The 12,657-nt window shown below is 45.6% G+C and overlaps 2 protein-coding genes across 6 annotated transcripts in view; one reads left to right on the top strand and one right to left on the bottom strand.

Annotated features, from left to right (window-relative positions):
* FAM114A2 (family with sequence similarity 114 member A2) overlaps window positions 1–9,337 on the bottom strand; it is a 51,520-nt gene extending 42,183 nt beyond the window's left edge. The window contains exons 1-5 of one of the 2 annotated variants that reach the window (XM_088475676.1): window positions 9,171–9,337; window positions 7,416–7,474; window positions 6,357–6,495; window positions 4,581–4,792; window positions 893–986 (exon numbers count right to left, since the gene is read on the bottom strand). In XM_088475676.1, the coding sequence (XP_088331802.1) occupies window positions 893–986; window positions 4,581–4,781 (295 nt within the window). In that variant the 5' untranslated portion in view covers window positions 4,782–4,792; window positions 6,357–6,495; window positions 7,416–7,474; window positions 9,171–9,337. The remainder of the gene's footprint in view (window positions 1–892; window positions 987–4,580; window positions 4,793–6,356; window positions 6,496–7,415; window positions 7,475–9,170) is intronic. The other variant, XM_088475675.1, reaches the window with a different exon arrangement.
* Window positions 9,238–12,657, top strand: part of MFAP3 (microfibril associated protein 3) — a 31,929-nt gene continuing 28,509 nt past the window's right edge. For 2 of the 4 annotated variants that reach the window (XM_088475681.1, XM_088475677.1), the window contains exon 1: window positions 9,238–9,372. The gene's annotated coding sequence lies outside the window, so the exon portion shown is untranslated. The other 2 variants (XM_088475679.1, XM_088475678.1) reach the window with 2 other exon arrangements.

Here is a 12,657-nt window from a genome sequence, read left to right as displayed (position 1 = left end):
AATAAAATGGTTTTCAGGATTAGTGTGTTTAGTGGACTTGGCTATTCCGCATTAGAGTCACTTTCACTTTTCATGTACAATCATGTGGCTGTTGGTTGACATACTCTGTAACCATGTAGGCACTTCTGTTGGCTGACATACTGTATAACCAAGTAGGCACCTCTGTTGGCTGACATACTGTATAAGCATGTGGGTGCCTCTGTTGGCTGACATACTGTACAACCATGTGGGCACTTTTGCTGGATGATCTACAATCATTTGAGCATTTCTGTTGGCTGACATACAATCATGTAGGCACTTCAGTTGGCTGACATACTGTATAACCATGTGGGTGCCTCTGTTGGCAAACATTCTGTATAACCAATTGGGCACCTCTGCTGGCTGATATAAAATCATGTGGACAACTGTCCTGGCTGACATACAACGGGAAGCCGACTGCCTAAATACCGGCAGCCGGCTTCCCGACTGTCATATCACGGCAAGGGTAAAATGCCGGGCATCTAGATGTAGACGCCCGCATTTCCCCGACGCCGGGAGACCGGCGCCCGGCATCCCGATCGTAGAGAAATATAAATCTCCCGTGTTCCTATTTATAAGTCATCTGAAGCAGAATACTGAGCTTCTGTTGCACAATGTTGTATATCAGTAGCATAAAGCCTGCATTCGTACAACAGGCTACGTACGCTGTATTTAGGGGAGTTGTCTACTTTAGAATATTAGCCAGAGGCATCAACGCAACAATGCCTCAATCAGCCAATTAGACAGAGGATGGAATGCATTCTGGTCCTAAATACGAGTACAATTACAACCAGCAAGAATTGTGACACTACGGGGAAGGTAGTTCAGCACTGTTGATGAATAGGACTTTTTTTCAATAATGGGAAATACTCACCCACAGTGGCCACAGTGGCTGTAGCAGTAGAAATTATGGACTTGCCCCAACTCCCCCAATAGCCCCATGATGATGGAGATTTGGCAGCAGTATCCTGTATGAAAAGTACACAAAAGAAATTCACAGGTCGGATGGTAGATAAGGCCAAACAAGATGTACTAAACCGGGCTGAAAATAAATCTTAAGGCACACTATGCCGTTTACAAGCAGGATTACTAGTATATGCAACTACAGGAGTGCCTGAGGAATAGATGATCATTTGTAGCTGTCATAGTATCCTAATCCACTTACAGTGAGCTGCCATGATCATATTTTACTAAGGGGAGATAAGTGTTACAAACAATAAATTCAGAGAAAATCTCTATCTGTATTTCTTCTCGATATGTACAAAAGGGATTACCTGCATCTTCTGCCTGCAAACGATAAAGCAAACATGCTTATCAGCGCCGCCATACGCACCTGTCATGGTGCTAGAAGACTTTTGAAGCTTCTGATAAGCTCTTCTCCTCAATATGCATAGTTTGAGGGAAGCAAGAAGTGTTCAATGTTGGAAAAGATGTTTGTCATTAAAGTTTGTTAAAATGTATATTCTTTCTCAGTCTGCTTCATGCGAAATAACTGTTGTGACTGCGCATGTGTGGATCACAGTAAGCGCCTCTGCACAATTCGCACAGCGGTGACTTATCGTTCAGCCACTTCAGCACACCAGAGCTTGGTAGAATGAATGAAAAATGTATATAGCACATGTAACTTTGACAAGGAAGATGGGCCCCCCTCAGCTCCGGGCCCTATAGCAGCTGCACCTATGGTAGTTACACTTGTGGTAAAGGCTATACCGTAATAATAGACACAGCAGGAGCAGTATTTTCTCCAGGGTACGTGTACTCTTAGTACATGTACACCTAAGTGAATTAAGTAAATTTTTTATGGAAACGTTTTGCTTTACTTCCCATTTATTTAAACATCCAATAAACAAATCAAAGAAAAAAAAAATGAACCCCAACCTCATGTCCTGTCACATAATGATCTAAAGAGGTTACAAATCTTAGTAAAAAAATTGGCTTCCAAAGTTGACGCTTGGGAAAGCTACGTAGATACTGCCCCCCCCCCCATGTATTTAACAAGGGAATAGAAGATTTTCCTAAACATACTTGTTATGGATTTCATATATTGTCTAATGAACCTCCTGTTATATTTGACCTCTAGGTGTTATGTGGCCCTAAATGATCTTTTTCTCATCCCAGCACACACCTCTCCTCTCTCCGCAATGTAATAGGCCTTTGTGTTTATAATGGACATATTGCTTTACGTTCATAAACTTTGCTACGCAATTGTAGATCGTACGTTGCGGTTGTCATTCATGGGATGATTATTTAGAATTTAGTCTGGACCTTGAACTTTGAAAATAACAGGACAACAACAAGTTTAATGAACATACCATAAAATATAGCTGTATTAATGTGCTTGTAATGCAGTGCTTCAATAAATTATATATCTATATATAAAAGGTACACGATTTAGTTAGGGGGCAATATAATTAGCCAATCAAGCACATTTTCCTAAGCCTACACAAATCAACTCACAAACTTATTTTGTGGACATAAGCGACATACTCGTGGCCAGTTATATTCCAAATAAGTAGAGGCATTTCCACTGTTAGAATATTGTCCATTCATTGGTGATGAATTCTCCCTGAACAGTGTGCTCCTCAGAAGGTGATGGAAAGTTTTGCATATTATCATTTTTAAAGAGGAAATACAGAATGTATGCAGATAACTTATTTTATATTTGAATAGTTACAATAACATTAAAACAGAGTGATGATCACCATTTTGTGCAATGATATTTTCTCTCACTAGATTGGGCTCTAAGGGGTATATTACTAAAGTGCGGGTTTTTATAAGTGGAGTTGTTGCCCATAGTAACCAATTAGATTTAACTTATTATTTATCTAGCACCTTGCAGAAAATAAGAGCTAGAATCTGATTGGTTGCTATGAGCAACAACTCCACTTCTAAAAGCTCTCACTTTTGTAAATATACTCCTAAGTATCATTATAACAGGAAGTCAAGTTTCGCCAATGTCTTGCCAAAAAGAATTTATGCACAATGTGCAATGAAGCATTTTAATCAAAAATTTAATATTATTTCCATTTACAAAAAAAATTAAAAAGCGTGTAAGGACAGCGAGACATGTGGCATATTGAATTGCCCTTTTAGCGTAAAAGAATATGGAGGCGTACAACAGAAAAATGCTAACATATGTTTTCTTAAAGATAAGTCCAGTTGCTACCTCACATTTGTTCAGCTACATATACAGGGTTGTGAGACCAAATCTTGGAACATGTGTTGTCTATTTCTGCTGAAAAGACGTTTAATAAACAGGAACCATATCTCAATAATGTTGTGGCTCAGTGGGGGCAATTCAATTTAATGCGCTGTTGAAGAGCGCCGAGTATTATTGCTCGGACTTATTCAATTGTCCGCATCGTGCCCGGCCCTTAAATCAATACATGCAGTTTACTGCACCTAATGACGGGAGTTTAGTTGGGGCAATCAATTGAATGCACTGTTAAATAGCGCTGGGAATGATTGCATGGACCTATTCAATTGTCCCCATTGCACCGAGCATTTAAGTTGGGAGGTGCAGTTTACCGGGCCTAATGCCAGGGGTTTAGTTGCGGTAAGCTACATTCTCCAATTTAAGTGCCGGGAGCGATGCCGTTAGTACATGCGGTAAGCCCACAGCTAGCATCACGGCACTAGTTTAGTCGTATTTCTGCACGCACCTCAGGAGGATAGGAGAAGAAATCCTCTAGTTACGGTAGAAGAGCTCTGGCCACTCATTCCTGGTGCTATTCAACATCGCATTCAATTGAATTTCCCCCGGTGTTTACTTAGTTTAGCAGGTGTCCAAACTGTACTTCATTAACACATTTAGTCATTAATATTGCAGGCGTGTTCTGGCATGTTTCCTCATACAAAGTTAGATTTAATTATAAATGGATTATAAAATAAAAAAGAGATGCCATCAGGGTAAATAAATGTTCTATAAAATACTGAAGCAGAAAACAGTTCTATCACCAGGGCAGTTCACACCCTCAGCAGAAGTTGTGACTTTGGACGTGGGACACAGAGATGTTTGGTTAACCCACTATAAAAAAAAAAATAATCACTCTTCTAATGACTAAAAGTGGATAGCATTTATGACAATCATTTTATTACCAAATACTGCTAATCACTAAAGTTATAGTGACCTTTACTCTGTGCCTCCATGCAACACTTGTGATCATGAATATAGAAAAAACAGAAAAGAAATATGCCCGTGCTCAGTGTCACCCATATTGTACATGGTACCAGCTGCGTGACAATAATAATGTCGTATATGTATACAAAACAGTATTGGCGCTAACACTAGCAATGCAAATCTGTGTGTGTCTAACAAATAAAAGCATGGGGATTTTGTTCATATTTGGATCAAAACATTTAAGCTTGCAGCCCATTGTCAAGAGACCCCAAGTTCTGCAAGTTCTTACATTACCATTAAATTGCAGTAAAATCACAGCCAACTGCAACTCAGCGACGGTGCGATGTAACGATATTTTGTGCGCCATACGCACTGCACGTTCTGGTGTATGACTGCGCAATGTGACGTTGCATGATGCATGTAATAGCACCGTGTTATTTACCTGGTCTGATGTCTCATTCTCCTCTTCCTCAGTGGACGCACTGTTAGATTTGGACTCTGGGCGCTTGCGAGTTATGGCCACTGGTTCCGTGACGGCTCTTCTCTCCTCACTAGTGCTGGTCTCCTTAGGACCCGTGTTATTTTCCTCCTCCTGGGGCTGGCCGGTGTCCCCGGTGTTTATATTGCAGACTTCTTCAGACATGCTTAAAACATCTAAGGTTGGGGAAAAAAAATCAAAAAAAAATCACAGGACTTTGTACTTTCCGTTAAATTCTTTTATCCAAATCCATTTGAGTGACACTGTTAACCTTGGTGTATATAGGGTAGTGCACAGGACTTTTATTCATTCTAATACAACTTGCTTGTAGACACACTAACCTCCCCTCCTCCCTTTTATACCCCCATACAAAATCCCTTCAGTTGTTTTCTAATAAAAAGCTTACATGGTAGGATTGAGACGATCAGATAGTAACACCGCAGCTAAACATATGAAGGGTTGGGACACAGGGCCTGATTCAGAGCCGGACGCTATTTGCGAACGGTCGTTCAGAAAAAGGGGCCGGATATTTAAATAGAGCGCTCGCTCTTTGCGGTCTGTTGACGCCTCTATGTCCAAACGAGCGAACGAAACATGTGCTCGCTATTTTGTAAAAAACGCCGCCTGGCCGCTCGCATCCTACATCATCTCCGCTATTTATTTGATTAATCGAGTACATCGAAAGGTGTCTGAACTGCTCGCAGTGCTTGTGGTTGGATTTTCCTACCGCAATCATGCGAGCAGTTCAGGCTAAGAAACAACCAAGTGACGTGGTCGATGACGCTGCTTTGTTAATTATGCACACCCTTAAAACGCCCGTTTTGATCTTTTGGCACGCCTGCGTTCGGATCACCACTCCCCGTTTTCAAGCACCTTCCCTTGTTACCACCCACAAACGCCTCATTCTGTCACTCAAATTATCAGGCATTCGCTATTTTGCGAGCACATGAATTTCGACCGCACTGACTGGTTCGCGCATGCGTATTACGAGCCGTACGCATGCGCAGTTGTGCGAACATCGCTCGGAGTGAACGAGCGGCTCTGAATCAGGCCCACAGTGTCCCCCAAATAGATTCAGAGAAAATTATTTAACAGTAAGTACAAAACCCTTATGTCCTCATTAATCCATTTTAGTGTACGCGGTTAACCTTGTTGATGTTACAAAGCTAACCACAGGGAAGGGAACACCCAGCACAGACAGATGTGCACAACAACAAAGGTCTTGGTGAAATTCTACAAAACTAGTGGCCTTTGGCCTGTTTTGGGTTCAAGGGTCTTTTAAAAGGACCATTTCAGAATGTTGAAAACTGAAGGAAGTCTCAACTGGTTTGTGAAATACGTCGAGAAACGTGAGCAAGAAATTTAAGGAGCACCTATTCCACAACACAGAAGATAAGCATCAATGTACTGAAACTAATTAAAAAACTAATATATATTTTATTCTATTTTTTTTATTGAAGGGTCAAGTGTCACATTTACAGACATTGTAATGAACAAAAAAAAAAATTGGAAATAATGATTATGAATAGTAGTACAATAGCACAAGTGGTCTATAACTTTTATTCTATTTTTACTAAAATACTGGACTACACTATTGGAACCCTTTTGGTGTTTTGTATCATGTATATATACTCTAATATGTTCTAAAAAATCAATATATTCCTTGAAAAACAACAAAAAATATAATTTCTGATTAAACAGATGAACCAAAATTAGATTGTTCATGCATGAAGTGCTTACAGAAAGCCTCGGAACTACAGATGGGTAGGGAAAAAGTGTATCATGAATATAGCTCAGGCCACATGAATATTAGTCAGGCAATGTGGTGCCTGGTTCAGACCACACATGAATGCATCAGTGGAGATGAGACATGGACAACCTAAAAAGAAAACATTATTAACGAGCGATTTATGTACAAATATAAGCTCCACAGAATAGCATGTTCCCTGCTTTAGGCATTGACCAGACAATCCAAAAAGGGCAGACAAACACTGGCCCTGATTCAGAGCCGGACACTCTGACCAGAGCGCTCGCTCTGAATCAGGGCCCACCTCCATAACTATGGAGCGTCCTCATGGACGCTCGTATAGCTGTGGGTCACCACCCACAGCATATACGAGCGAGCAGGATGATGGTCGCGATGGTCTTGACCATCGCCACTGCGAGCCGAAGCCTGCGGTTGAGTTTCTCAACCGCAAGGCCCGGAGTGATTTTGGCTCTATCAGAGCCAAAATCACTCCCACTGACATCACTAGTGATGTCAGTGGGGCCGGCTTCTGACGGTAGGCGTTCCCTTGGGAACGCCTCCGTCTGGCAGGCACGCCCCCGGCACGCCTACCAAAGGGGGCGTGCTGTCAATCAACATCGACAGCACGCCCCCTTTGATCAGACACTACGAGCGAAGGAAAGTCCTTCGCTCGTCGCGTCTCGCGCATGCGCACGACGGAGCTCCCTCCGTCGTGCGCATGCGCAGTGCAGACCATCGATCCACTTGCGAGCGGACAGCCGCTCGCGAGTGGGTCTGAATCAGGCCCACAGTTTTCCCTATGCTAATTGGGAGTATACCTACACTTGTTCAGCAAGGGGAGCATGATCTAGTGCCCTGAGAAGTGTTATAGGTGACAAGGAGCCCGACCACGCTATCTCCAATGAAGAAAGCTGCCCACATTCCTCATAATGTTTCAAGGGCACCTAAACTTCAACATTTGAAAGTGTTATATGAAGGGAAATTATAAAGTTATGATTAGCTTTGAAAAAGTAAAAGTACTGGCGTCAGGCATAATGACATATCCTACTTACTTCAGAGCAGAAGTCACTGATTAGAAACAGCTGTTGGATGGCAAAGAACAGTTTGTGATCTAAAAAGATAGGAACAAAGAGTGAATAGGCAAAATAATACATCATTTATCAGTAGACAAGAGGCAGAAATGACAAAATCCCATCTGCAATATTAGCTTCTGGAGGCGATAACTTCATATACACTACAAAATGCAGGGAAATGTAATTAAAGTGTAGCAGAAGCCTAAAGATTTCTTGGTAAAAGCTCTAAAGCTGCGTACACACTAAACGATGTGTGTACCCAGCGATATCGTTAGCGGTGGGACCCGGAGAGGGTGCCGGCATTGATAAGTGCATTGACACTTGCTGATGCCGGCAACGACAAACGATGGCAGGGGGGGACAGGGCCATGCTGCATTCGGGAACAGTATGGCATCACTAACGATATATCCACAGATTGGACTGAGTGTACAGACGACTGAGGATATCGTTAACGACCTGCGGGAGCGTGCATTATTCATTGCATAGTGCGTACACACTGGACGATTTGAGCAATATATCGTTCAAATATGAGGTTATCGTTCATATAGTTTAAAAAAAAAATCGCCCAGTGTGTATGGGACTTTACTGAATCTTGGTAAAAACCATTAGTATTCCGCCAAATCCAGAATCAAGCCCTAGATCTGGTGCAGTCCTCAATGCTGATAGATTTACAAGGTATTGCTGCTCACAGTGCTGGGGTCAGGGGTCTCATTCTGACCAGGGCACTATCTAGGTGGCTCTTTTCACAGCTTGGTAATATGAATGGCACTATATAAATTATCAATAAAAATAATTAGTAAAGCCCAGTGCAGAAAAGTGTGTTACACTGGCTGTGCACATACTGCCTGTACAGACTAACACATAACATTTCAGCGGCCGTATGTTGGGACCCCTAAGCTCCAAATATCGGGTGCACACATTACCCTTAATCTCACTGCACTTTATATGGAAATGTGCAATTTTATGTGTATTTTAGCCAATGTAATAAGAACATAGAAATGTAAGATAGTGGCACTGGGCACAGAGGGCGTCCCCTCATTCTCAGCATTAGTTTGAGACATTAAAGAAGCACAAGTGAGCAGGTTGTTGAATGGTCATTACTCAGCGCTGTGCAGAGGACGCTCACCTACACTGGTGACAGCTCATTGCTATGTATTATCATATTATCAGTCTGAACGGTTACAGCATGTAATAATTTATAACATACCCAGTCTGCCTTACATACACAATAACTTGGTGTTAACAAAATATAGAATACACTGGTAACTGGCTGTGTGTGTGTGTTTGTATGTATATATATATATATATATATATATATATAGTGATGTGCGGTGAGGTATATAGGCATTATACAAAGGTGCAGCAGTATATAGTGATGGAAATTTGGGATGTTATGATCAGGCATGTGCTGAAAAGGTATGCGGGGAGGCAGTGCCTCACCTGCCATACACTATTTACTCCAGAGTTTTGACTATATAAATGATTAGAATAATACTAAGAAAATATTTATATTTTTTTTCTTTTAACTTTTATAGTCAAAACTGTGGAGTATACCCAAGTATGACGGGAAAGGCTCTGCCTCACATCACATCACTGATAATATATATATATATATATATATATATATATATATATTGCTTGCATGACAGAGTACAGCACACAGCGCTGGGAGACGGTCCCCATTCCTGTATGTAGCATATGGTAGGGGGCGCCCTGCGCTCGGTGTGACGTTACCTGGTCGGAGGTTCCCGTGCTGATGACGTCACGCAGGATGGATGCCACCCGCCGCCGCCACGTCAGTGACAGCTCCTGAAACCGGACACCGGGGGGCGGGGGCAGCCAGGTCTCCCGGAAGTGATCTGTCACCGGGCGAGCACTTCCGGGCCGAGGAGGATCTGGGCAAGAGAGACGATGACCGGGAGTGGAGAGGAACACGGTAATTACATACGCAGAGGATTATGGGATTGTATCCTGTCCCTGCTCTCACAGCCCGGCCCCTGTACTGAGAAATAGCCGCACCTGGCGCGGGGTATCGGTGAAAGTTGGACCGGACCAGCTCCTTGCTGCTATATAATGCGATGCCTGTCCGGGGAGGTGTGTAGTGATGGGCTGTCACCGGGGAGCCGGAGAGGGTGAGATCACAGCCTGCTCCCTGTACGCTGCTGCTTCCGGACTGCCAGCCCTGCTCTGAAGCGTTGTCTGTGCGCTTCTGTCACCCGGGGGACACTGTGGCAGAGGTCACATACAGGCTCGTCTCCTACCTACCCCCGGTGATGACTACTGCTGCCCCCGTACCGGACAGAGCTGGGAGGAGGAGGGGGGGCAGATATTTGGCATTTTGTATGTATTCCATATAATCATTAATAAATATTCATGGTGGGAGGTTTAGCCCTAAGCTGAGTGATTAGGAATGCCATTGCCAGTCACATTTTTAAAGATTAAAAAAAAATCCCCTCCATTTATTGTGCAGAATGTTCCACAATTGTACTTTTTACTATTTTAGTCATCAATTCTGGTAGACGGAATGTGGCCCAGACCACCTTATACAGCCATTCCGGATGCCGACACAGGGCACATACCACCTTATGCAACCATTCTGGGTGCCGACACAGGACACATACCTTATGCAGCCATTCCGGATGCCGACACAGGACACATACCACCTTATTCAGCCATTCTGGGTGCTGGAACGGGGCATAGCCGACCATCTATGGCCTTCCGGGTGACGGACAAGGGTGCCGACCACCGTAGATAGCCATTCAAGGTGCCGCAATGGGGCGCAGACCACCTAAGATAGCTGTTCCGGGTGCCAGAATGGGGTGCAGACTACCTGAGAGAACTGTTTTGGGTGCCTGAATGGGGTGCAGGTCACCTTAGGTGGTCTGCACCCCATTCCGGCACGACTATTTAAGATATCCTTTCTGGGTGCCGGAATGGGGTACAAGTCAGCTTAGATAGCCAGAATGGGCTGCAGACACCTAAGATAGCCAGAATGGGTGCCGGAATGGGGCGCAGGCTACCTGAGATAATAATTTTGGTTACCTGAACGAAGTACAGGTCATCTTAGATAGCCGTTCCGGGTGTCGGAATGGGGTGCGGACCACTTAAGATAGCCCTTCTGGGTGCTGGAATGGGGTGCAGGTCACCTAAGATAACCAATGGGGACACAGACTACCTGAGATAAGTTTCGGGGCCTGACCGAAGTGCAGGTCACCTTAGATAGCCGTTCCGGGTGCTGGCCCCCGGAATGGCTATCTAAGGTGGCCTGTTTCCTCTTCCAGGACCTTGAATGGCTATCTTAGGTGGTCTGTACGGCTGGCTATGGTAATCAGCGCCCTGAACGGCTGACTATGGTAGCCTGTGCTCTGTTCCAGCACCTGGGATGGCTGCCTAAAATGGTCAGCGCCATGTTCTGGCACCTAAAACTGCTATCTTAGGTGGTCTGCACCCCGTTCTGGGGGTGATAGACTTTCTAAGGAACGACTTTCTAAGGTCTGCGCCCCATTCCGGCCCCCAGAATGGCTATCTAAAGTGCCTGCTTCCTGGTCCAGCACCTTGAATGGCTATCTTAGGTGGTCTGTACGGCTGGCTATTGCAGTTGGCACCCTGAACGGCTGGCTATGGTAGTCTGTGCTCTGTTCCGGCACCCGGGATGGCTGGCTAAAGTGGTCAGCGCCACGTTCCGGCTCCCTGAACGGCTGGTAAGGTGTTCTGGCTATCTAGAATGGTCTGTGCTCTGGCCCTGATTCAGAGCCGGACGCTCTGACAGAGCACTCGCTCTGAATCAGGGCCGTCCTTCCTGACTTTAGAGCGGCCTCCTGGCCGCTCGCATTGCTGTGGGTGGTGAGTGGCCAAAAAGATGGTTGCGATGGTCAAGACCATCGCGACCATCGGGCTTGCGACGAGACCCTTGTGGTAGGGTCTCGTCTGCCGCAAGCCCTGGAGTGCTTTCGGCTGTATCAGAGCCGAGAGCACTCCCACTGACATCACTTCTGGCCAGCCACGCCCACCAAAGGGGGCGTGCTGTCACTCACCATCGACAGCACGCCCCCTTTGTAGCGAGACCCGGAGCGACGGCTTGGCCGTCGCTATCCGGGTCTCGCGCATGCGCACCACGGAGCCGGCTCCTCATGCGCACTGGGCCAACATCGACCCGCTTCTCAGCGCTCGCGAGCGGGTCTAAATCAGGCCCTCTGTTCCTTCACCCTGAATGGCTATCTAAGGCTGTCTGTGCCTCATTCCGACACCCGGAACAGCTATCTAAGGTGGTCTGCAGCCCATTTTGGCACTATGAACGGCTTGCTGAGGTGGTCAGTGTCCCATTCCGTCACCCTGAATGGCTGGCTATGGTGGTCAGCTCCATGTTCTGGCACCCTGAACAGCTGGATAAGGTGTTCTGGCTATCTAGAATGGTCTGTGCCCTGTTCCTGCACCCAAAATGGCTATCTAAGGCTGTCTGTGTCCCATTCCGGCACCCCGAACAGCTGTCTAAGGTGGTCTGCAGCCTGTGCCGGCACTATGAGCAGCTTGCTGAGGTGGTCAGTGTCCCGTTCCGGCACCCTGAATGGCTGGCTATGGTAGTCAGCGCCCTGTTCCGGCACTCGGGACGGCTGACTAAAGTGGTCAGCACCACCCTAAATAGTTTGATATTGTGTCCTGTTCCGGTACCCAGAACAGCTCTCTTACATGGTCAGCTGTACCCGTTCTGGCTATCTAAGGTGACCTGCACCCGGAACGACTTTCTAAGGTGGTCTGCGCCCCGTTCTGTCCCCTGGAATGGCTATCTAAGATGGCCTGCTCCCTGTTCCAGCACCTTGAACTGCTATCTTAGGTGGTCTGCTCCCCATTCCGACACCCTGAACGGCTATCTAAGGCTGTGCCCGTATTCGGGCCCCCAGATCGGTTATCTAAGGTGGTAAGCACCCCGTTCCAGCACCCTGAATGGTTGGCTATGGTAGTCTGTGCCCTGTTCAGGCACCCTGAATGGCTGAGTTGGTCTGCATCCTATTCCGGCACCCAAACCAGCTATCTTAGGTGTTCTGCGTCCCGTTCCAGCACCCGGAACGTCTATCTAAGGTGGTTTGCACCACGTTCCGGCACCATCAATGGCTATCTATGGTGGCTTGCACTCCATTATGCAGTCCTGGATACCCCTTTTACACCAAAATCCCGGGTCCGACCCTGGAATTTGAACACTGGTCAATCCCGGGTCGAACTCGGC

The sequence above is a fragment of the Taudactylus pleione genome, unplaced genomic scaffold (genome assembly GCF_031769625.1).
Source record: "Taudactylus pleione unplaced genomic scaffold, aTauple2 ptg000176l, whole genome shotgun sequence".
In the NCBI taxonomy this organism is placed as follows: domain Eukaryota; kingdom Metazoa; phylum Chordata; class Amphibia; order Anura; family Myobatrachidae; genus Taudactylus; species Taudactylus pleione.
The sequence above is the reverse complement of the archived record's forward strand: the minus strand, read 5'-3'. Positions and strand labels throughout refer to the sequence as shown.